General features: G+C 32.1%; 1 protein-coding gene across 1 annotated transcript in view; it reads left to right on the top strand.

Moving 5' to 3' along the window:
* Window positions 1–26,577, top strand: part of LOC111701631 (uncharacterized) — a 66,168-nt gene that overhangs the window by 17,866 nt on the left and 21,725 nt on the right. The window contains exons 4-11 of the mRNA XM_023473004.1: window positions 1,428–1,579; window positions 3,170–3,296; window positions 7,893–7,976; window positions 13,000–13,106; window positions 15,470–15,577; window positions 23,357–23,420; window positions 23,690–23,750; window positions 25,767–25,995. Of these exons, the coding sequence (XP_023328772.1) occupies window positions 1,428–1,579; window positions 3,170–3,296; window positions 7,893–7,976; window positions 13,000–13,106; window positions 15,470–15,577; window positions 23,357–23,420; window positions 23,690–23,750; window positions 25,767–25,995 (932 nt within the window). The remainder of the gene's footprint in view (window positions 1–1,427; window positions 1,580–3,169; window positions 3,297–7,892; window positions 7,977–12,999; window positions 13,107–15,469; window positions 15,578–23,356; window positions 23,421–23,689; window positions 23,751–25,766; window positions 25,996–26,577) is intronic.

Raw genomic sequence — 26,577 nt, 5'->3', positions numbered from 1 at the left:
CACGAACTCTTTTTATCTCCCAAAAGCAAAAGTTTAGAAAAGCAAATATGTGTATATTAACTATTTCTATCGAAATATAAAATTTTATAAAGATTAAATCACAGAATCACAGAAAATTGGCAAAATTGTAACAAAGAAAATTCGTAATTTTCAGTTTTGGTCTAATTTTTAAGGAAAAGTTATTTGAATTCTCTAGTTCCTTTCTTCTCAGTATATTCAAAAGTTAAAAAATATACGCTGTTCAGTTGAAACTTGAAGAACCATTGAAAAACAATTTTTCCTTTAAATTAGAACAGGACTAAAAATTGCGAATTTTCTTTGTTACAATTTTACCAATTTTTTGTGATTCTGTGGTTCAATCTTTAAAAAATTTTAGATTTCGATAGAAATTATTTATAAACACATTTTGCTAAACTTTTGATTTTTAGAGAAAAAAAGTTCGCGGATTTTTTTTTGGCAATTGGAGTACCAAAAAATAAAAAAAAATATAAAAAATATTGAAAAATTTCCATACAGAAGAGTTGCACGAAAAAAAGTACACTTTTGTACCAGGCGCCGTAAATCACACTTTTTTTTAACTCACCCTGTATGTTTCAGGTTTCACCCTACAGCTCATTTTTAGATGTTTTATTTTATTTTGTAATAGCTTTTTTGTTTTGTTTTATTAGATTACAAAAATAAAAAAGGCTGTTATAGGAAAACTGTAAATTTTACTATAAAAGAGGATAATAAAGTATGATTTTCATTGATCAATTGGAAATCGATTGTTAAGAATAGCTTGATGAAATAAAAAAAATGTAGAGACGCTAGAAGTACGCATTTTTATAAATTCAAAAGGATTTTCTATATTTTTAAAACGATTTACCGCCTCAAGTATCCCATTTAATCTCAAATAAGAGTGATGACCATAAAACTCGGGAATAGGAAGACGACTTTTAGACTAATTTTATTACTTTAAATAGTCCATTAAAGATGAGACACAGCATTGCAGTGTAAACAAACCCATTAAGGATAAGATACGTTTCTAGTAAAACTGTTTGCTTTTAAACAACATAATTTACACTTAATCATTGCTTAAATTTCGTCTTTCTGTTGTACAGTTTTCTGGTTCTCACTGTATCGACCAAAAAATGAAATTAAAGTTATTAAAAATTTAATTTGATTCCAAATGTGAATTACAAGAAGATATTGTAGAGTGGGATATAATCTAGTTTGGCAACCTAGGCATACATTACTCTTAGATAGATTCATACCCATGCCAATATTCTACAAATGTATATTGTATATATATAATTATATATTTGGTTTCCTGCTGGTCCAATATATAAAACTCTATTAAGTAAATAAATGATGAAAGATTAAAAAGTAATTTGTTTTTTCCATTTCATGACATGTGTTGTTTTATCGTACTTTAATCGTCTTTTTAGGCACACAACGATTTGATTATGGAACTCGAATCAAATGATTTCGACGTCGTTGTGTCGCAGAGTTTCAATGACGAGTTGACGACGCAGCTCGACGCCATGATGGAGAACGACGTGAGAATCATTCTTGGAAACTTTAATCAAACTTGGGCCAGGTAACATAGGATTAATTAAACCTGGGCCAGGTAATATAGGGTTAATTAAACCTGGACCAGGTAATATAGGGTTAATAAAACCTGGCCAGGTAATATAGGGTTGATTAAACCTGGACCAGGTAATATAGGGTTAATAAAACCTGGACCAGGTAATATAGGGTAAATTAAACCTGAACCAGGTAATATAGGGTTAATAAAACCTGGACCAGGTAATATAGGGTTAATTAAACCTGGACCAGGTAACATAGAGTTAATTAAACCTGGACCAGGTAATATGGGGTTAATTAAACCTGTGCCAGGTAATATAGGGTTAATTAAACCTGGGCCAGGTAATATGGGGTTAATTAAACCCGGGCCAGGTAATATAGGGTTAATTAAACCTGGACCAGGTAATATGAGGTTAATTAAACCTGGGCCAGGTAATATGGGGTTAATTAAACCTGGACCAGGTAATATGGGGTTAATTAAACCTGGGCCAAGTAATATAGGGTTAATTAAACCTGGACCATTTAATATGGAGTTAATTAAATATGGGACAGGTAATATAGGGTTAATTAAACCTGGACCAGGTAATATGGGGTTAATTAAACCTGGGACAGGTAAAATAGGGTTATTAAAACCTGGGACAGGTGATAGGGTTAATTAAATATGGGACAGGTAATATAGGGTTAATTAAACCTGGACCAGGTAATATGGGGTTAATTAAACCTGGGACATGTAATAGGGTTAATTAAACCTAGGCGAGGTAATATAGGGGTAATTAAACCTGGGCCAGATAGGATAGGGTTAATCAGACCTGAACCAGGTAATAAAGGATTAATTGAACCTGGACCAGGAGGCATGGTTAGAATTAAATGTAAATATATAGAGAATAGCTTTTTCAAATTTAATATATTCAAGTACAGTCTGAGAGTCCTGAAGAACCCCTCTGTAAATATTGTATTCATTTATATCAGTTTTGCAAAAACGTACAAACGTACACAATACACAATACACAATACACATCCAGATGAGGTTAGGACTAGTGTAAAACGGTAAAATACTGTCGTTCTCTGGATGAATTGGTGAAGTAGGTTTCTCCAAAGTGCATCCGCTCATGAAAGGATGAAAAAAGCTTCAAAATAGTAACCCCAAAATAGTAACCCCAAAATACTAACCCCCAAAAAGTAACCCCAAAATGGTAACACCAAAATAGTAACCCCAAAATAGTAACCCCAAAATACTAACCCTCAAAAAGTAACCCCAAAATAGTAACCCCAAAATGAAAGCAAACTATTTTGATTCAAGAAATGATTAACTGGGGAAGACAATCTTTGTCATTAACAACAAGTTTTCCAAACCCTTGTATCTTTGCAACATGATACTGTCAACGTTTGATATCTTAAACTTAAATTATTTGATCTGTCATAATTTATAGTTTGAAATATCTAAGGTTTGCAACGTTGAGTTGCTAAGAAATAGGTATTAGAAAATCGGAGTTTGTGGCCAAGACTCAATTACTTTTTTTAATGCTTGGTTTAACTAGTTTTCCTAATTTTTTTTTGATAAACTTTGAAAACTATAAAAAATGTTTGAAGAAATATTTTTTAGTGTTGTGTTTTGTGATGCGTACAGGAAGAAAGTGTACGGAGAGAAGTTTCAATGGTTGATTGTTGGTATGTACGAGTCAGACTGGTGGAGAAGAGAGGACCCATCCTTGGAGTGTACTTCCGAGCAGGTTGGATAACTAGTGTACTTTAGAGTGTACTTTAGATTGCACTTAGGAATATTTTAGGCGAAAAAAACCCTTTATAACAGAAAGAGTATTTTCATGTGTAGTGTAAGAGTTTTTATCTGTATACTTTAAATTAATTGTTTTTGATCTGGAAGGCGTACTTTAAACTTTTGTGATCTATAAAGTGTACTTTAAATTGTTTTTGACCTGTAGAGTGTACTTTAAATTTTTTTGACCTGAAAAGTGTACTTTAAATTGTGTTTTATCTGTAGAGGGTACTTTAAATTGTTTTTGATCTGTAGAGCGTAATTTAAATTGTTTTAAATCTGTACAGTGTATTTTAAATTATGTTTTATCTGCAGAGTGTACTTTAAATTGTGTTTTATCTGTAGAGTGTACTTTAAATTGTGTTTTATCTGTAGAGTGTACTTTAAATTGTGTTTTATCTGTAGAGGGTACTTTAAATTGTTTTTGATCTGTAAAGCGTAATTTAAATTGTTTTTAATCTGTAGAGTGTACTTTAAATTGTGTTTTATCTGTAAAGTGTACTTTAAATTGTGTTTTATCTGTAGAGTGTACTTTAAATTGTGCTTTATCTGTAAAGTGTACTTTAAATTGTGTTTTATCTGTAGAGGGTACTTTAAATTGTTTTTGATCTGTAGAGCGTAATTTAAATTGTTTTTAATCTGTAGAGTGTACTTTAAATTGTGTTTTATCTGTAAAGTGTACTTTAAATTGTGTTTTATCTGTAGAGTGTACTTTAAATTGTGCTTTATCTGTAAAGTGTACTTTAAATTGTGTTTTATCTGTAGAGGGTACTTTAAATTGTTTTTGATCTGTAAAGCGTAATTTAAATTGTTTTTAATCTGTAGAGTGTACTTTAAATTGTGTTTTATCTGTAAAGTGTACTGTTTTATCTGTAGAGTGTACTTTAAATTGTGTTTTATCTGTTGTTTTGTTTTTTATCTGTAGAGTCAATTTTAAATAGTATTTTATCTGTAGAGTGTATTTTAAATTTTTTTTTATCTGTAGAGTGTACTTTAAATTGTGTTTTATCTGTTGAGTGTACTTTAAATTGTGATTTATCTGTAGAGGGTACTTTAAATTTTTTTTTATCTGTAGAGTGTACTTTAAATTGTGATTTATCTGTAGAGTGTACTTTAAATTGTGATTTATCTGTAGAGGGTACTTTAAATCAAAAAAATTAAAAAGCAATTTTAAGTATTTTTTCTCTTTATAGAGCCCTTTAGAGTTTATTTTTTATTTTCAAGAGTGTACTTTAGAGTTTTTTAATAGTGTAAACGCATAATAAAAAGTAAGGAATAAAAGAATTTTATTAAACATTGAAAAAAGTTTATTTTTTACATCTGGATATATTCCTTATCCTGAACAAAACAGTGGTTGCTGAAAATATTTGAGATTAAAAATGCATTTACGTTTTTGTTGCATTTTAAAGGGAGTGTAAGCGCAATTTCAAGTGACCCTCCATGCAAAGATTCACAACGTACCCTTGAAAGTTTTATCTGATTATTCGCAATTGAAATTAATCAGTTTTTAAAATTATAAATATTGATATAGAATTCAAACTCAATTAGACAAAGCTTTTAAAAGGTATATTGTTGGGAATCAGGGAACATCATCTTTGCCTGAAGGGTCAATGCTGTCCTCTTTTTGGTAATCTTCAGATTATTATAATCTTTATCCACTAAAGTGCCTAAAATTCTATAACCAATCAGAGTGTACAAAAAGAGAGGATTAAAAAAATCATAAGTTTCCACAGTGGTTATTCAGATTAAACGATGGAAATTCAAGTTATCCAATTCAGGGTATCCAATTCAGGCTATCCAATTCAGGATATCCAATTCAGGGTATCCAATTCAGGATATCCAATTCAGTATATCCAATTCAGGGTATCCAATTCAGGCTATCCAATTCAGGGTATCCAATTCAGGGTATCCAATTCAGGGTATCCAATTCAGGGTATCCAATTCAGGGTATCCAATTCAGGCTATCCAATTCAGGCTATCCAATTCAGGCTATCCAATTCAGACTATCCAATTCAGGGTATCCAATTCAGGGTATCCAATTCAGGGTATCCAATTCAGGGTATCCAATTCAGGGTATCCAATTCAAGGTATCTAATTCAAGGTATCCAATTCAGGGTATCCAATTCAAGGTATCCAATTCAAGGTATCCAATTCAGGGTATCCAATTCAAGGTATCCAATTCAGGGTATCCAATTCAGGGTATCCAATTCAGGATATCCAATTCAGGGTATCCAATTCAGGGTATCCAATTTAGGGTATCCAATTCAGGGTATCCAATTCAGGCTATCCATTTCAGGGTATCCAATTTAAGGTATCCAATTCAAGGTATCCAATTCAGGGTATCCCATTCAAGGTATCCAATTCAGGCTATCCAATTCAGGCTATCCAATTCAGGCTATCCAATTCAGACTATCCAATTCAGGCTATCCAATTCAGGCTATCCAATTCAGGCTATCCAATTCAGGCTATCCAATTCAGGCTATCAAATTCAGGCTATCGAATTCAGGCTATCCAATTCAGGCCATCCTATTCTAAAGTTTTCAGCTCAGTCTCTTTAACTCTCTGATGAATCCAGTGAGAAATCATCTCTGTCGATTCAAATATTTATAACTTTCAGAGAAATCCAGTTTTCAACAACCAGCTCACGAAACTTCATATTTATGCCATTTTTTATTTATGGTTGAATTTATTTTCAACAGTTTTGAATTGTTTCATGTTTTCCTGACAATTACATCTTGAATTTGAAATGATCTACAAGATTATTTATTTCAATCTTTAAATCAATTTCGATGCTACCACACTAAAACCGTACAAAAAAGTTGTTCTTCGAACATTTTCTTCCAGATATATTTTTTATAAAATATTTTAAAAAGATAAATGAAAGCAATATCTAAAGACCTTAGAGCGCTGACTCTGAGTGAGTATTGATTTAAAATCTTAAAAGTGCAATTTAAATGAAATGGATATTCGTCTGATTTGAAAAATTATATCTGAAAAAAATTAATTTAAACAGCAAACTACTTCCAACCAGTCCAGTAGTTGCATGATTAGGACCAGATTACAAGCATTTACTAATATCACCCAGTCTAGTGTAATCATAGTTGATAATATTCATTTACTGCATTTATCTTTGGTAAGCATTTTACAATCTTCTCTCTAAAAAAAACTCTATGGCCCAGACAGGCCTGAAATAATTTCTGTCCAATTTGTTCTCTTGCTTTGACATTTACTGGCAATAAACAATTAGGCAATTACGCATTTTTATAGAACTTGAGGATTTAGATAATGAAATGGAGAAGCTAAGATCAAATTGAAAGAAAATATAAATATATTTTCCAATCAAGATATCGGAAGCTTTGAACAGAATTGGTTTTAATCCATACTTTACTTTCAAATTTATAAATATTTAACACTTAAAAGGTCAAAATCCTCAATATATTTCTTTAATTTGATCTAACAAAATTTTATAGTTTGTAACTATGGTGTGAAAATTCAAACTATATTTTTTCACATTCAAATACTAAAAACTGTAAACAGAACCCATGGTGGTAGAAATCTTAACTATATTTTTCATACTTAGATAGTAGAAGCTCTAAAAGACTGAACCCTGGACCAGGAAATCCAAACTTTTGTTTACATATTTAGATATTAGACGCTATAAGCGGAACCCTGGTGGTGGAAATCCAAACCATGTTTTTATATTTAGATAAGACACTCTAAACGGAACTCTGGTGGTGGAAATCCAAAGTTCAGATTTTTTACTTTTCTTATCAATCGACAATGTCACAATTTGTCCATTTTATGATTATTTCTCAAATTCTTTTTTGTACCTTAATCTTATTTACAATATTTTTTTCGGGAGGGTTTCTTTTAAAATGATTGGTAATTATGGTCAGATGACTTATAGTCAGCCTTCCGGTAGATTAATATAGATTTTAAACTTTATTTTTTAGGGGGTTGCACAAAAAAAATTGCACCCCCTAGGCTAAACCTCCACTACGCGCCTGCTCTAAATGGAACCCTGGTGATGGAAATCCAAACTTTATTTTCATATTTAGATATTAGAAGCTCTAAACAGAACCCTGGTGGTGGAAATCCAAACTTTATCTTGCATATTTAGGTACTAGAAGCTTTAAACGGAACCCTGGTGGTGGAAATCCAAACATTTTTTTCATATTTAGGTACTAGAAGCTCTAAACAGAACCCTGGTGGTGGAAATACAAACATTTTTTTCATATTTAGATATTAGAAGCTCTAAACAGAACCTTGGTGTGGGAAATCCGAACTATATTTTGATATTAAGTTATTAAATTTAGAAGCTCTGAACGGAACCCTGGTGGTGGAAATCCAAACTATGTTTTTAAAAATTAGTTACTAGAAGTTCCGAAAGAAACCCTAGTGGTAGAAATCCAAACTATATTTTTCATCTTTAGACAGTTGAAGCTCTTAATGGAACCTTGGTGGTGGAAATCCATTTAATATTTTTCATATTATTAGAAGTTTTAAACGGAACCCTGGTGGTGGACATCCATTTAATATTTTTCATTTTTAGATATTAGAAGCTCTGAACGGAACCCTGGTGGTGGAAATTCAAACTATATCTTCCAACGGAAATGCAACAACAATTTCTGGAAAGGTAAATGTTTAGTCTTGAATGCATTTAATCTTCAATATATTATAGAAAGATTTATTTTTTATGTTTTAAACGTTTTCTGAATTAATTGGAATGAAATATCTGGCAGAGGGAAACTAAATAAAACCCGAAGAGTCGATCCATTTTCTTATCTCTTAAAATCTCAAATGTAATGTTTAACCCTATATGTTGATGTATGGTTTAAACATTATTTATCACTGTCTAGGCTAGGTTACTCCATAAATCTATATTAAATAAAATATATAGTTTTTCATTTATGTTCTAAAATCTGGGGGAAGATGCAACATTAAAAGTAGGTTTCGCAAACAATGAATTAATACGAATCAAAGGAACTGAGCCTTTCCAACAAACTTAAAATTTCTAATCCCTATCTCTACAGTCTACACTTATTGGTGTAAATCTTTGATATTTCCAGCTAAGATTATCTAAGGTCTTCGACTAATTGGTTAGCAAATATATCGGGATTAGAAAATCGAAGTTTGTGGCAAAAACTTAATTCCTTTTGATTCGATTGCTACCTCACCCTAAACATATGCTTTTGGTATGTACTGCAGACTGAAGCAATCTGCAGTACATTGACCAAATAAGCGGTGGGGGTTAGCGGAAAGTGACTAAGTTAACACAAATTCTTATGTTCTAATCCCTATATCTTTACAGACCAATTTCGTGGACCTTCTATATTTCAAACTATGAATTCTGTTTGCTCAATAATCTAAGTTTGAAATATTGATATTCATATGAAAGGTTTACACTATCAAGTTGCAAAAATATTGGGATTAGAAAATTGAGTTTGTGGCAAAGACTCAATTCCTTTAATTTTATCTATAGAGATAGGTAGGAAATGGTTAAAAGGGCCTAATACTAAGAACGAAGTAAAGTCAAACATTCAAAGTTTGAAATATTTAAAATTCCAAAGGTACAGATTTAAGAAGGAAAATAGTTTTAAAAAACAGCATTCTAATACACATGTATGGGTTTAATATTTTTAGGTATGACGCACGATAAGTCAGAAAGTAAGATTTTAAACCCAATGATTCTTATATTCGTTTAACCATAAACAGGCTAGATGGGGGGGGGGGGCATTTGACCCTCCCCCCTCTGCGCCCCCAATAGATTTTTTTTTTACTTTTAATGAATATAGATATAAAGAATGTTTTTGTAAAAATGCTTAGGGTAGGGTACAGGGCGGTAAAAATTCCAGGTTTTTGAATAATGAATGAGAAACACGTGTCACATCTTGATATTTGTTTAAAACAAAAAATTAATTCTTTACATTTTTCGTCGATTTTTTTTTTTGGCATTTTTATCAACCCTCCATAGCATCCTACTATTAAAGTTATCGGTCAAATTTTTTTTCAAAGAAATGGCCTTGCAAGTGTAAAACAAACGAGTGTAGGACTAATGATTGTGGGACAAACGATTGAATGACAAACGATTGTATAACTATCGATAGTAGGACAACCGGCTGAAAAACAGACGATTGTAGGACAAACGACTGTAGAACAAACTATTGTAGGACAAATGATTGCGGCCGGGACAAACTATTGTTGGACAAATGATTGCGTGACAAACGATTAAAGGACAAATGATTGTGTGGAGAACTATTGTGGACAAATTATTGTAGAATAAATGCTCGTAGGACAAGCGATTGTAGTACAAACGATTGTAGGTATAGGGTTGAAATGATTGTGGGACAAACTTGAAGAACAAATGATTTGAGAACAAATGATTGTGGGACACACGATTGTGGGACAACTGATTTAAGGACAAGCGATTTTGGGACAAAGGATTGGAGGCAAAATGATTGTTTGACAAATGCTCGTAGGATAAGCGATTGTTTGACAAGTGATTGTAAGTCAAAAAGATATTATTGTAGAACAAACAATAGTGGGACAAATGAGTGTAGGACAAATGAGTGTAGGACAAATGAGTGTAAGACAAATGAGTGTAAGACAAATGAGTGTAAGACAAATGAGTGTAAGACACATGAGTGTAAGACAAATGAGTGTAAGACAAATGATTGCAGGACAAGCGATTGTAGGACAAATGATTGTGAGGCAAATTATTGTGGGACAAATGAGTGTAAGACAAATGAGTGTAGGACAAATGAGTGTAGGACAAATGAGTGTAGGACAAATGAGTGTAGGGCAAATGACATATAGCGTTCGTTTTATAAATGTATCCACTTTATTTTGTGCCTTCTTGTATATTTTTACCAGAAAATCATTTGATCCACCCTACTACAAAGTTTGATCCACCCTACTACAAAGTTTGATCCACCCTACTACAAAGTTTGATCCACCCTACTACAAAGTTTGATCCACCCTACGAGAAAGTTTGATCCACCCTTCTACAAAGTTTGATCCACCCTACCACAAAGTTTGATCCACCCTACTACAAAGTTTGATCCACCCTACTACAAAGTTTGATCCACCCTACGAGAAAGTTTGTCATTATATTTCTACGCATAAATTAATTATCATGAATATATCAATATTGATTCGTTAATTATCATCTATCATGCTTTTGCCAATTACTTCCGTAAAGGAGGAGCACCTTTATAAGGGGAGGGGGGGGAATTAAAAAATTTGGTTTAAAAAAACAGAATTTCCAACTCACATTTAATGGCCAGCTGCTGGCTCATGAAAGAGTCCATTGAAAAAGTAATTATGTCTCATTTATTTATTTCTAAAGATAATAAAATAAATAACCTTGCCCCCCCCCCCCATCCTCATTAAATTAATTATTGAAATATTCTTTATATCACCGAAGCAGTATGTATGCACAACTAAACCCAGCAAAACACACATTTATACTTTTAAGCAGCTAGTAAGTTAATTTATAATTATTAACTAGCTAAATGCCCGGCGTTGCCCGTAGAATTTTAGAAACCCTTGAAAAAAAATTTCAAATTTTGAAAAAAAATAAAAATTTTTTTAACCTTTGTCATAAAATTTCAGCCATTTTGGTCTAACCGTTTGACCAACTATAGTTAATGTATATACAAATATACAAATATATATACAAATATATATATAGCAAAGAGATGATTATTATATAGATATCAATATTATAATTTTTATTGCAAAGTTTATAATTTTATCATCTTTAGTTGATGATATTGATTTTCTACATTTGTTTTTAACTTTTAGCTAGAATTGAGAATTGTCAGAGAAATTACAGTACTAAACAGTACAGTACAGTACAGTACAGCACAGTACTGTACTAAACAGTACAGTTCAGTACAGTACAGTACAGTACAGTACCGTACAGTACAGTACAGTACCGTACAGTACAGTACAGTACAGTACAGTACAGTACAGTACAGTACAGTACAGTACAGTACAGTACAGTACAGTACAGTACAGTACAGTACAGCACAGCACAGTACAGTACAGTACAGAACAGTACAGTATAGTACAGAACAGTACAGTTCTGTAAAATGAAACACAGTGCAGTACAGTAAAGTTCAATTCAAAACAGTATACTACAGTTCTGTAAAATAAAACACAGTGCAGTTCAGTAAAGTTCAATTCAATACAGTACAGTACAGTTGCAGTATAATAATAACTGCTCTTTTTTATGACTGTCAGAAGCATCACATAGAATCGTATTTGAATAATACATATATGTAAATATTTACATATAATGGTCTAGCAGACATTGCATAAGATCAAAACAAACCATATTTTCCTACAATTATCCAGACCCAGTTCTGGTCTTCATATTCTTATATTTAGATATATAATGCTTTTTCTTTATTATTATATCTTTACAGATTAGAAGCAACCGTTACACTTCCTTTATTCTTTATACTTAATTGTTTAATCTATGGGACATTTAGAAGCATTCACAAATCTTAAAATGGACTTGGCTCCAGGAAACCTGGCTTAGATACATTTCAGTAGGGATTAGGGAGTAGGGAGTAGGGAGTAGGGAATAGGTAGTAGGGAGTAGGGAGTAGGGAGTAGGGATTAGGGAGTAGGGAGTAGGGAGTAGGGAGTAGGGAGTAGGGATAAAGTATAATTTTCTTATTACCTTAAAAGAATTACAAAGATTTGTTCGTCAGTTCGGGGATTTTCGGATTGACAGTTCATAGGTGCACCAGGCAGATTTATATCTATATCTTTATATACTTTGCTTGTCTGTCTGTCTCTTGGTTTGTATCCAATAAACGTCAAAACAGCCAAACCGATCGGGCCCAACTTTTGTGAGGGACCTTCCTTAACCCAAGAGATGATAAAAAATTTCAAAAGCAAAATTCGATTTTCATTAAGTTTTGAAAATCACCAAATTAAAAAAAAATAGTTTAGAATTATTTTTTTCTTGTTTTACACTGTAAACAAAGAGAAAATTGAAATAGAAGATAGGCGCAAAGTGCCCTAAAAGCCTAGTTTTATAAATATGATTAGAATAATAAAATATAATTTAAAAGTTCTAAACCTAGACCTCAAATAATTTCGCTTGTATCTATTTAAAAATGAGCTCTCTATGAAATATCCTAAAACCTTCTTTTTGTCATTTTTGAAAAAAACGAGCAATGTTGTTCATATATAAACCCGATGGCATGTTATATAGGCTCCTTACTCCATGCCCACGCAAAGTTTGCCACAGAATTAAGAGTTCCAAATTCTGAGAAATTTTTCCATTTTTTTGCGGATTTTTATGAAAAAATTGGACAAAATAAGGATAATTTGATGGCAAATGATGATCGATAGCAAAATGATTGACTGCAACTGAGGATTAATAGCAAATTGGCCTGATAGCAAGTGAGGCTTGAAAGCAAATGTGCCGATAGCAGTCGAGGCTTGATAGCAAATGAGACTTTTTATAGCAAATGGATGTGATCGCAACTGAGTTGATAGTAAATGAGTTTGATAGCAAATGTTTGAATTAGCAACTGATTTTGATTGCAAGTGAGTGGATAGCAAGTGAGTTTATAGCAAATGATCGTGCTCCATATATACAATTGTATCCTATTAACTAATATATATTTCTATCCTAGACGCCTATTGAGTATGAGAGAGAGTATGAATCTGAATCTCTGAAGGCAGCTCGGGAGTATACCCGGAGAAATAAAAGATCCGACTCTCCACCCAATATTTACTCCAGGTAATAATGACAAAAAATCGAGTTTTTGCCACAATCTCGAATTATCTAATGCCTATATTTTTGCAACCTACTAAGATAACCAGAAAAAACTGGAATTTGAAGATGACTTTTAGACTCAAAAAAAGTTTAAAATATTTTAAAATATAATTTGTTTAATCTAACAGAATTCAAAGTTTTAAATATCTAAGGTTTGCGACACATGGATTGCAAAGATATAGGGATTAGAAAATCAGAGTTTGTAGGGTCACTCCCTTTACATCCACTGAAATGAATAACTGAGTCTGTATACTATTATAAAATACATACCATCACAGGAAAATGAATCCAAATGGAATGTTTATTGACATTTTACAAAATAGATTTAGAGAATTATGGAACTGTCCAATATATATCGGTTTTTCAAAAATAGCCGCAGAATATTATACTTTCTAGAAATGTGTGCTTTTCATGCATAAAGGGACCGAATTTAATGAATATGAGCTACTTTGCTGAACTACCCACTGGGCACTACCGGTTCAAATTTGAACCACCGATTCAGTTCAAATTCATTAAATTCGGTCAAAATATAACTATCCTGCATTTCATAGGAAAAAGACTTTTCTGTAATGATTTTCTTCTAAAAGGACACAATGCTACACAGACTTAACCGTTCAGTCCATTTTCCAGAAAGCTGTGACTTTCGATCCCAATTTGATCAAAATTATATATTTAAATTTTTTATACTTTACAGAGTTCGAAATTGCTTTTTAAATGAAATAGTATTTAAATAAACTTTTAAGTTTAAAGATTGTTGAATTTTACCCCAAAACCCAATTTAATTAAAATTTCCGAAACCAAACGTATCGGATCGCACCCTTGTTGATGATGCGAGGGCACAATTTGATTAAATATCATACAGACAAAGGAACAGAGTTTTTGCCACAAACTCAGATTTTCTAATCCCTGTATCTTTATAACCTGACTGCGTAAACCTTTGATATTTCAATCTTTGTGATACTCGGATATTTCGTTTGTTTAGTGTTTGTATTCGGAATGTCTAAATTTCTTTGTTCTGTGACTCACGGTTTATAATTACAAAAATTACTAGAATTACCAAGGGATCAGACTTTATTTTGCCAAAATATCAAATTTTATTAAAATATTTTAGATTTATTAAATAACAGTTAAGATATTTGAATAAACAGAAGAGATGCTAGAACTGCATCAGTTTTATTAAAATCTTTTCCCTTTTCATATTTCATGTTTTTTCTTGTTTTTTCTTAATGTTACCATTTTTTCGTTTCCAACCTTGACCTGGAAATTTGATTGACAATTTAATAGATGTTTTGAAGTTCATATTTATTGTTTTTTTTTGTGCAATTAATTATCAAATTTTAACAATCAAAAATCATTATTTTCAAATTTAAAAATTATAAGAATATATGGTAAAATATTTATGTTTATAATTTTATTATCTTTTAAGAACAAATTTTAACGCTTAAAAGAGGTTTTAACTATACTTTTCATATTAAATCTTTGATATTTAAACCTAAACAATATCTTAAGAACAAAAGGATGAAAACGTTTTTTGCAATATTTGATTTAAACATTTATAAAATTCCATTACAGTTAAACTGATTTCCTAAGAAACTGTAAACGTCAATAAGTTAAATATAAAAACTGATGTCATCGCTTGTATTGGTCAGACTAGACAGTAGTAAATTATAGAAAAGATCCATTTTGGTACATGGGGAGAGAAGGGGGGGGGGTTGGAAAGGGAGGGGGATTAAACCCGTTGTTTATTTTCCCACATTAACAATTGTTTTGTGTATATTTATATTTTCAAACAAAACTTATGAATTTTAATTTTTTCAGACATGGACAGAAATAGCGCTAATGCACAACACTTGATCTCGATTTATATTAGACTAGCGTGGGAACCCAGTTTTCAGACATGGACAGAAATAGCGCTAATTCACAACACTTGATCTCGATTTATATTAGACTAGTGTGGGAACCCAGTTTTGCCTGGAGTTTCCTCTTTAAAACCTTAAAGTTCTTTTGAGTTCCCGATATTTGAGGCAAATTGGTTGAGGTGTTACTGAGTCATAATCGGACACACACACAAACAGAAGTTAATACTTGTTTATATTAGATGCTTGATTTGATTCAAACAATTTAATTTTCCCTCCCTGCAGGGTCCGATTACCATAAACAATTTTGACTTCAAGATTTATGTATGAAACACCGTATTATTTATATATATATATATATGCATTTTAAGAAGATATATATACATTTGATCATTTAAAATGTATATTTAAACTTAGAAAAGTTGAAAATACTATATATATATAATATATATCTATAATTTTATGATTTAGGTTTCATGGATACGCCTACGACGGTATCTGGGCAATAGCCCTAGCAATACATGCAGTTAACGAGGAAGCTAAATTAAACAACCAGACAATGCTGGACTTCAAATACAGGTAAAATAAAAAATTGTGTATTCTATTTTGTAAAAGGTATAACAATCGTAATAATGCAATTAATGAAAACGTTAATGTTTAATAACGTTATGTTTATTTATTTTACGAGAAGGAAATTGTTTCATAATTTAAAAATTGCATGAAAAGCATGAGTTGCATGCAAACTGTAGACAGTGAGTAAACAAAACTGAACCAGTTTTTACCATTGTTTTTAACAGTGTTTATCACACAACCTGTTGAACAATCAATACAGGTTTACGTTAATTATTGCAGAGACCGACATTGTAAAACTTGCGAGATAATATTGATCTAAGTATATGGCTGGTTTCATTTCTTCTTTAGTATGCTTTCCGACACGCTGAAGAAATATAGTTTAACTATCTGTTTCTACCTTGACTACGGTTCGTTTATAAACGGTGGTAGGCGATTATATCAATATAAGGAAGACAATTTTTTTAAAGTTTTGATTGTTAAAAAGCTTTATTCGAATTACAAGTTTACCCGTTTTGATTTTGTTCAAGCTACGAGTAAAAATGGGTTCCAAAGTAAAAATGGGTTCCAAAGTGAAAATGGGTTCCAAAGTGAAAATGGGGTCCAAAGTGAAAATGGGTTCCAAACTGAAAATGGGTTCCAAATTAAAAATGGGTTCCAAAGTGAAAATGGGTTCCAAAGTGAAAATGGGGTCTAAAGTGAAAATGGGTTCCAAATTGAAAATGGGTTCCAAAGTGAAAATGGGTTCCAAAGTGAGAATGGGTTCCAAAGTGAAATTGGGGTTCAAAGTGAAAATGGATTCCAAAGTGAAAATGGGTTCCAAAGTGAAATTGGGTTTCAAAGTGAAAATGGGTTCCAAAATGAAAATAGGTTCCAAAGTGAAAATGGGTTTCAAAGTGAAAATGGGTTCCAAAGTGAGAATGGGTTCCAAAGTGAAAATGGGTTTCAAAGTGAAACTGGGTTCCTAAGTAAAAATGGGGTCCAATGTAAAAATGGGGTCCAAAGTGAAAATGGGTTCCAAAGTGAAAATGGGTTCCAAAGTGAAAATGGGTTCTTAAGTGAAAATGGGTTCCAAAGTTACGGCTTACTGATGTTTAAGCAAGACCCCTGATTTGACGTGAAGAACATTGTTTATACAGTTTATTTATAAATCCATTTATAAAAGGCCTGACTGCTTAGTAAATTAGCGGGCATTTACTGTTCAAAGATAATAAACCCTCACTAGCTTGGGAACCCAGCTTTGCCGGGATACAAAGTTTTCTTTTTCAGAGTCAACTATTCAACTAAAAACGTTTAAACAAAGCTAAGAACATTCTCGTAGTTCTTCCGAGTTCCTCAGTCAATATTTGAGGCAAATCAGTAATGGGGTTCTCGAGTTGTGATCGAACACACAAACAAATAGTGATTACTACTGTATATTTATAGATACTGTATATAATGTAACATATTGTATTCTGTATATTGTATACAAGTGTAATTAGAGTTCTCAAATTGTATATATATATAGATACTATACAATGTAACATATTGTATTCTGTATATTGTATACAAGTGTAATTTGAGTTTTCAAATTGTATATTTATAGATACTGTATACAATGTAACATACTGTATTCTGTATATTGTATACAAGTGTAATTTGAGTTCTCAAATTGTATATTTATAGATACTGTATACAATGTAACATATTGCATTCTGTATATTGTATACAAGCGTAATTTGAGTTCTCAAATTGTATATTTATAGATAATGTAAAATGTAACATTGTATTCTGTATATTGTATACAAGTGTAATTTGAGTTCTCAAATTGTATATTTATAGATACTGTATACAATGTAACATATGGTATTCTGTATATTGTATACTAGTGTAATTTGACTTCTCAATTTGTATATTTATAAACAATTGGTTTCTTTAAACAATAAAAAGCGATAAGCAATATATATTCACTAGCTCGGGAACCCAGCTTTGCCTGGATTCTAATATTTTAATTACAATTAACTTACTCAACTTCAAACTTTTAAACCAAGCTAAGGAAATTCCCGTGGTCTTGCCGAGTTACCCAATCCAAATTTTGAGGAAACTCGGTCAGGGGGTTCTGCGGTTATGATCGGAAATACAAACAGAGATTTCTACTTTTTATATATAGACACAACAATTGATTAAAAATCAGTCTATATGCTTATAAAGTGTTCGATAGGGTTGTTTGTCTTCAGTCAGTTACAGGAAACTAACCAGGAGGAGAAGGTCAATTACATTACTGTACTTCTAATTATGCTTATAAAGTGTTCGATAGGGTTGTTTGTCTTCAGTCAGTTACAGCAAACTAACCAGGAGGAGAAGGTACTTCTAATTATGATTTTACACATCAAGTATGAGAAATACAAATTTATTAGGTTACATACTATAGATTCAACTCCGTTTTCTTCTTCTTAACAAGAGTTGTGATAAAAAACATATAAGATTAAATTTTACTTTAGTTCATGTGCTGTTTCTTTTAACAGTGCTCATGAGTCCGCTTAAATTCTATTTTTTTTTAAAGTTAGAAAGGAATTAAGTTTCTGTTTGGTCAAATACTCTGGGCTTGACAAATCACAACTTTACAAAGATTTCAAAGTTTTATAATAAACTATTAAAATTATGAAAATTATTATTTTTTATATTTTCATCATAATAACAATAATACCAAAATAATTAATCGTCCCTGTATTTAGTAAGCTAAGAAAGCTCAAAGTTTATTTAGTGTAATATGTATTTTACCAATTATGGTTTGTACAATGTACAATGTACATTATACATTGTAAAAAATAGTTTTTCCAGCCGATTTAAACATTAACTTTACACATTAGAAGTCAAGAACAAACATTAATATGGATGACACAACATTAAACAGTTAATGAAAATGATGATTTTGAAAAGTTAAAAACTGAGTACCTAGTCAGTAAGGATGGGGGGTGGGGTAGTCATAACTTGAGTCGAGTATAAAAGTTTCATCTTCCTGTTCAAGCGTGTTCTGGTTCTCCCAGTAGATTCAGATCTTCTTTCCTTATACTGCAGTATACAAACATCAAGTTGTTTGTTTACTTATACAGCAATACACTAACATTGATTTGTTTGTTTGCTTATACAGTAGTTCACAAACATTGTGTTGTTAGTTTACTTATACAGTTGTGTTGTTTGTTTACTTATGTAGTAGTTCACAAACATTGTGTTGTTTGTTTACTTATACAGTAGTTCACAAACATAGTGTTGTTAGTTTACTTATACAGTTGTGTTGTGTTGTTTACTTATGCAGTAGTTCACAAACATTGTGTTGTTTGTTTACTTATACAGAAATACACAAACATTGTGTTGTTTGTTTAGTTATACTGTTAAACACAAACATTGATTGCTTGTTTACTTATACAGTAGTTCACAAACATTGTGCTGTTTGTTTACTTATACAGTAGTTCACAAACATTGTTCTGTTTGTTTACTTATACAGTTGTATACAAACATTGTGTTGTTACAGTAGTTCACAAACATTGTGATGTTTGTTTACTAATACAGTAGCTCACAAACATTGTGCTTTTTGTTTACTTATACAGTAGTTCACAAACATTGATTGCTTGTTTACTTATACAGTAGTTCACAAACATTGTGCTGTTTGTTTACTTATACAGTAGTTCACAAACATTGTTCGGTTTGTTTACTTATACAGTTGTATACAAACATCATGTTGTTACAGTAGTTCACAAACATTGTGATGTTTGTTTACTAATACAGTAGCTCACAAACATTGTGATTTTTGTTTACTTATACAGTAGTTCACAAACATTGATTTGTTTGTTTACTTATACAGTAATATCAGGGAGTAAGGAATAGAAGGGAGATATAACTGACGCGGTTCGCCCTACCATATGATTATACATGCTTTGCAGACGAGTACTCCATTTGTATAAGAAGTATTTGTCTGATGTACATTTACTGCGTATACAATAACCTATTCTGAGCATTTCATATACAAATGGAGTACTCGTCTGCAAAGCATGTATAATCATATGGTGTGGCGAACCGCGTCAGTTATATCTCCCTTCTATTCCTTACTCCCTGAGTAATACACAAACATTTTTCTGATCTGGATTCTGGTCTAAGAAAGCCTGCAGCAGAATACTTAAATATTTCTCATCAATCATATTAGATGATTTATAGTAAATAATATACATACACTGTCCTTCATCAAATACAATGGTGGACTGTTTTTTTTTTGGGGGGGGGGGGAAGGAACGTTTTCCCAGGAATCTTGGAGCACAACTTGGAAAAGGAGGCAGTTTAACTCCTTTTGATTTTTAAATGATAAGTCTAGGTATGAAAAGGAGCCTGAAAAATCCATTTCCTATGTGTAACAGTCAAAGAGAATGGAATATATATTAGAGTGGAATTTACTAGAAACAAGTGTAAAACGGCTATTTTGTTGTACTGTTTCCATACTGCAGATGTACTTCACATATTTGTGCTATATAACCTTTTGGGCCCTGGAATATCATTTTATAGAAAATCCAAAATTAAAATTAAAAGAAAACCAAATTATGAAATAGGCTGGTTTCATAATTGACCAATGATCATTTCACATAGTCTCTATGCCTTTCACTTTACAAACGATGATTTTCCGTTTTAACTATAAATCAAATGATGTTTTTTATTCACCTTATTCATTTCATAAAGTTTATTGAAAAGCTTTAAAAAATTAGAAATTGAAATGGATAGTCTAGAGAACATACTGTATTAATGTACTGCATATAATTTGTGAACATTTACATGATGTGTACACTTTGAACTCCCTTTCAGGCTGAAAGGGACTGACAAAATTCATACCGAGGTATTGTCTAAATTCCACTCTAATATATATTCCATTCTCTTTGGGAACAGTTCAAAAACCTAACTCATTATATTTTCTCTCGGGGTCAACCTTTGGAAAGAAGATTTTAGAAACACCTTGTCACATTTTTTCCCAATTTTGTTGACACGTCAAACGTCCGCTATAAACAAGCCAACTTATTTCACATCGCTGATAGTATCAAAAATGTATTTGGATTCTCTCTAAAACCTCTATGTACTTTTTAGAACTAGAAAATATATAAACACAGTAAGAACCAGAAAACTGTGAAATAGGAAGACGAATTTTAGACTCTAGTTATGAACATAAAACGCGGAAATTGTGCAGTGTAAACAGACCCATTTGATTAATATTAATGATTTAATGATTAAACTAACAAATACAAAATTGTTATATTACCGTCTTCCTATTCCACATTGTTCTGGTTCTCCCTGTACAGTTTGTTAAATCTGTGCAGTTGGTGCTTCTGCCTAATATGAGAAGAGAAACGGTTGGAAAGAATGGTTTTGTCAACAGAATATTTTTATTCAATATTCAGAAAGTTTCTTTTTTATTCAACAAATATCAACATGTCTTATTAATATTATCGATGGAAAAAAAATCGATGAGTATTAACTAAACTCTCATTATATTTACAGTGTGACTACCATTATTATTATCATTATTATTACAAGTAACAGCTTAAACAACACTGATTACACTTTTTGGGTCATTCGGTAGATTTTGTTGAAGTTGATATATTTCTTATTTTTGCAATAATAAGCTAAATTGTGCGTTAACAATGCACAGTATATAGTTCCGGGATCGATTCAATAATCTCATAATCTTGAAAAACAGGAAAAAGTAAGGTATAGACTGACTAAAGAGACTGGAAGCATAATTTCAAGTTGCCCTCCATGCAAAGATTGCAATGCCCGCAAAGCACTTAATTCTCTACGTACCTGGAGCAACAAGAGTACTTGTATCCCTATTTACCTAAAGCTTTCCAACCGTACTTTTCTCTCTACCTGGTGCTAAAACAGTATTTTTCTCTCTTCCTGGACCTATAACAGTACTTTTCTCTCTACCTGGATCTACAACAGTACTTTTCTCTCTACCTGGACCTAAAGCATTATTTTACTCTCTTCCTGGATCTACAACATTATTTTACTCTCTTCCTGGAGCTACAACATTACTTTTCTCTTTTCCTATAGCTACAACATTACTTTTCTCTCTTCCTGGACCTACAACAGTACTTTTCTCTCTACCTGGACCTACAGCATTATTTTACTCTCTTCCTGGAGCTACAACATTATTTTACTCTCTTTCTGGAGCTACAACATTTTTTTACTCTCTTCCTGGAGCTACACCATTATTTTACTCTCTTCCTGGAGCTACACCATTATTTTACTCTCTTCCTGTAGCTAGAGCATTACTTTTCTCTCTTCCTGGTCCTACAACATTACTTTTCTCTTTTCCTGGAGCTACAACATTACTTTTCTCTCTTCCTGGACCTACAACAGTACTTTTCTCTCTACCTGGACCTACAACATTATTTTACTCTCTTCCTGGACCTACAACATTATTTTACTCTCTTCCTGGAGCTACAACATTATTTTACTCTCTTCCTGGAGCTACAACATTACTTTTCTCTCTTCCTGGAGCTACAACATTACTTTTCTCTCTTCCTGGACCTACAGCAGTACTTTTCTCTCTTCCTGGACCTACAACAGTACTTTTCTTTCTTCTTGGACCTACAACAGTACTTTTCTCTCTTCCTGGAGCTACAACAATACTTTTCTCTCTTCCTGGAGCTACAACATTAATTTTCTCTCTTTCTGGACCTACAACATTACTTTTCTCTCTTCCTGGAGCTACAACATTACTTTTCTCTCTTCCTGGAGCTACAACATTACTTTTCTCTCTTCAACAGCACTTTTATACCTTCCTAAAGCTTTCCAATTGTACTTTTATCCCTTTCCAAAGCCTTCCAATTGTACTTTTTTCCCTACCTGGAGCTACAACAGTAATTTTATCCCTACCTTTAGCTACAACAGTACTTTTATCCCTACCCGGAGCTACAACACTACTTATCCCTATTTACCTAAAGCTTTTCAATTGTACTTTTCTCTCCACCTGGAGCTACAGTTGTTTTTCTTGCCTGGAGCTTCAACTGTACTTGAATCTTTTTAACTGTCGTGCAACAACTTAAATTTAACTCAAAACGAACCATATATTCTCTGCACTACGTATGCTGAAATTTCATGTATTTTCAACTTTAAGCAAATATTTCATTATTGTTTTCTCTGCACATTAAACCCAATATTGTTTTTTATTAATCCAGGGGGTTTAACATGATTTTTCCTGGTGTACGAGTATACCTAGATTAAACCAGGGTGGTTTAATATGGTTTATCCTGGTGTACGAGTACACCTAGATTAATCCAGGGTGGTTTAATATTGTTTATTCTGTTGTACGTGTACAGTGTACACCTAGATTAAACCAGGGGTTTAATATGGTTTATTCTGTTGTACGTGTACACCTAGATTAATCCAGGGGGTTTAACATTGTTTATTCTGTTGTATATGTACAGTGTACACCTAGATTAAACCAGGGGCTTAATATTGTTTATTCTGTTGTACGTGTACACCTAGATTAATCCAGGGGTTTAACATGGTTTATTCTGTTGTACGTGTACACCTAGATTAAACCAGGGGGTTTAACATGGTTTATTCTTTTGTACGTGTACACCTAGATTAATCCAGGGGTTTAACATGGTTTATTCTGTTGTACGTGTACACCTAGATTAAGCCAGGGGTTTAACATGGTTTATTCTGTTTTACGTGTACACCTAGATTAAACCAGGGGGTTTAACATGGTTTATTCTGTTGTACGTGTACAGTGTACACCTAGATTAAAGGTTTGTTGTTCAGGGATGTAGAATGGGAACAGAGGTTTATTAAAGCTCTCAGTCTCACTTCTTTTCAAGGTGTAACGGTAGGTTCATTTTTTATCTCTAAAATTTGTAAAATTTCTACCTTTTAACCTGCCTCCCCTCCCCCCACCCCGATCCAAACCCTTCTTCTTTTTACGTTTTGCTAAGCTTTCAACAAAGTAGGAAATGGAACTAAAAACTTTAAAAAGATAAATGAAATGGCGAACTTTTCCCATTTTTCTTCTTGAAAATCCTGTGTCCGGAGAGCTTTAAATTAAAATTAGATAGGAATGAAATCCATTATATTTTAAATAGAATTTATCTTGTGCAGGGTCGAGTACAGTTCAAGGAAAATAGTCGGAGAGGAACTATACTTATCAACCAAATCATAGGTAAAACAAAACCCAATGAATTTTTCGATCAGGGAGACATAGGGTCATAGGGTCATAGTGTCATCCTCAAATGATGAGAAACCAACGACTCGACCGTGTGGACATATTTAGTGTTTCTACAAGAAATATGTTACAAACTTCTTTCTTTCTTTTCCAAAATTAAATTATATGGGTGACATTAGTAGTAGCTTATGATAAAAAATGTAGAAAACATTGTCATTTTCCTGACTAGAAAACTGTTTAGAATTCTGATAATTTTTCCATTGGTTCTTATAAGCAATAAATGCACACGTCACATGTGCAGAGAAGCCGCAAATATAAATAAATAGTTTAAATAACTAAACACAGTGATATCGAATGCATACTTGACCAGAAAATGATTTTAAGGGTACCGTTGTAAATCGTACATCACCATCTTTACATGAAGAGTCACTTGAAATTACGCTCATAATCCCTTTAAGATGAACATACTTGCATATTACAAAACAAAGACAATTTTGTTACTAATCCTTAAATCTTTGCAACCTCATGGCATTTCAAACTAAAACTTATTGATCTTTCATAATTCATAATTTGAAACAGCAAAAGTTAACGACATCAGCTTGCAAAGATGTAAGTATTAATAAATCAAAGGAACTGAATCGAATTTCTTATTCTGAATCTCCGTTCATTAAAAATATTCTGCTTTCTTCATATTTGATATTTTGCATTAGTAACATGTTTTATTTTTTAGAATTTATAAAAACGTTATGTTTTTTCGTTCCTAGATTGTTATGATTTATTTCATTCTGTTATCAATCCGGTGAATTAAGAATTCTTGTTGTATTTCCTGAGATTAAACTGTTCTAAAAGTTTTTGAATCGATTCTGTATTTATTCTAACTCATGAAAATTAGAGTTTGAAACTTGGAATGGATAGAATGATTTTTAATTTTGTTTTTATTGGCAGCATATTAAACTAACTGAATTTGACTGATCCTCAACAAATGAGTCTGTTATAAGAGAATAAATTTATCCGTCTTTTGAAAAGTTTCCAGCTTACAGCGATAACGTTTGGGATTATTTAGTCAATGTGATAAAAAAATATTGAACCGCAGTTTATAGAAGAAATGTAAATAAACTCAGTGCTTCCCTATTTATTTATTTCACTCCTGAAAAGTACAGTACAGTTTTTGGTAGTACAAAACTAGGCTTTCTTTCATTAGGACACCCTTTTAACATTGTTTGCCCCTGCAGGAAACATACTTAGATTAGTATTTCATGTTGACGTGGAGTGGAAGGTTTGGATTAAGAGTTTTTTTTGGGTCAAGAAATAATAAAAGTAGAATCAACAATAACACATTAAACAATATATTCTCGATTTTTAAGAAGCTTTTAATGAAATCATATACTTACACAAATTTTGTTAATGACTATTAAATGATTATTTTTAGACTATTTATATTTTGAATTGCATTAATTCCATGGATCACCAACAACTGCATAAATATAGAAATATAGGATTACAATATTTGAAACCTGGTTTAGCTTAAAAGACTATTATTAGAAAGTGCAAAACGTTCCTTAGATTATTTCTCCTTAACTGTTGAGAGGGTTTCTTTGCCAAGTTGGTTTTCCCCCCCCCCCCCCTTCACTCTACATCAACGCCTCCCTATCTATTTATTTCAATTGTCTGTTGGTGTACTGAGATCAATATGAACCTGATCCAAGGGAAGATCAAAGGCAGATCAAAGGTCATTTCCTCAAAATCCACAAAAGAAACAAAAAGAATCTGCAAAACTTTTCGACGAATGAAGTAAAATTTGGGGCATGAAAAGAATATTTAGAAATTCAGCATTATTACTAGCCAAAGTTTTTTTAAAGGTTTGACATTAGGTAGTGTGATTGCACGTTCATATTTGATCACAAAATGTTGATTTTTCTAAAATAGTCCAAAATTATACAACTTATTGGTAATTGATGTTGATGGAAGGTTTTCCAATCTTTATTATTAGATTTATATCCTCTGCATGTTCAGGTGACGAGGAGAAATGTGTCGGAGAATATTCCGGAGTAACAAGAACCCTACACATGGAACGATGCAACCAGATATCCTGGAACAAGGTTCCCAAGGATCGAACTGTGACGAGGATCGAACTGACAAGGGTTAATCTGACGATCTATTCGATCCTTGTAGTGGTAGCTTCTCTTGGAATAGTTACAGGATTAGGTTTCCTAGCTGTCAACATCAAGTATAGGCATCAAAAGTAAGTATAGTAGAGACTTTCCTAAAAACGGGATTTCCACAAAAAAAGCTTTAAAAGGGACTATTAAACGCATTTTGAAGTGTTTAAAGAGTTGCAGAGCTAAATTCAAACATTAATTCTTTGGCTCTTTTGTATATATCCAAAAGTCACTTTTACACTAAAACCAAAATTAGAACTAATCAATTTCAGAAAGAAAAACATCTTCATTTTTTATGCTCAGACTAAATTTTTAAGGGTACCGAAGAAGATCGAACATGTCGCTTTTGAAATGTCCACTTAACTGACATGTATAGTCCTCTAAGTACTTTTATTTAAACACGGTTATTTTCTAAGTTTTAGCATGAATGGTTTTGAAGCAAATACTATATTCAGCTATTGTGTTGTGTCTCGTTAAAAACTGGGATATACTCCCTTAATGTAGATTATATTACTGTAAAAACTCGTTTTGTTGACTTCTTTGACAGCTTGCGATTGGTTGGGGTGGGGGGTAATTACTTGTCATGGGCAGAGACATTTCTATATTTGCATTTTTACAACGTGTTTTTACTTTTCTGAATCAAGCTTAGCGTAAAATATGCCCCC

Source organism: Eurytemora carolleeae, unplaced genomic scaffold (genome assembly GCF_000591075.1).
Source record: "Eurytemora carolleeae unplaced genomic scaffold, Eaff_2.0 scaffold355, whole genome shotgun sequence".
In the NCBI taxonomy this organism is placed as follows: domain Eukaryota; kingdom Metazoa; phylum Arthropoda; class Copepoda; order Calanoida; family Temoridae; genus Eurytemora; species Eurytemora carolleeae.
This window is presented reverse-complemented; position numbering and strand designations above follow the sequence as displayed.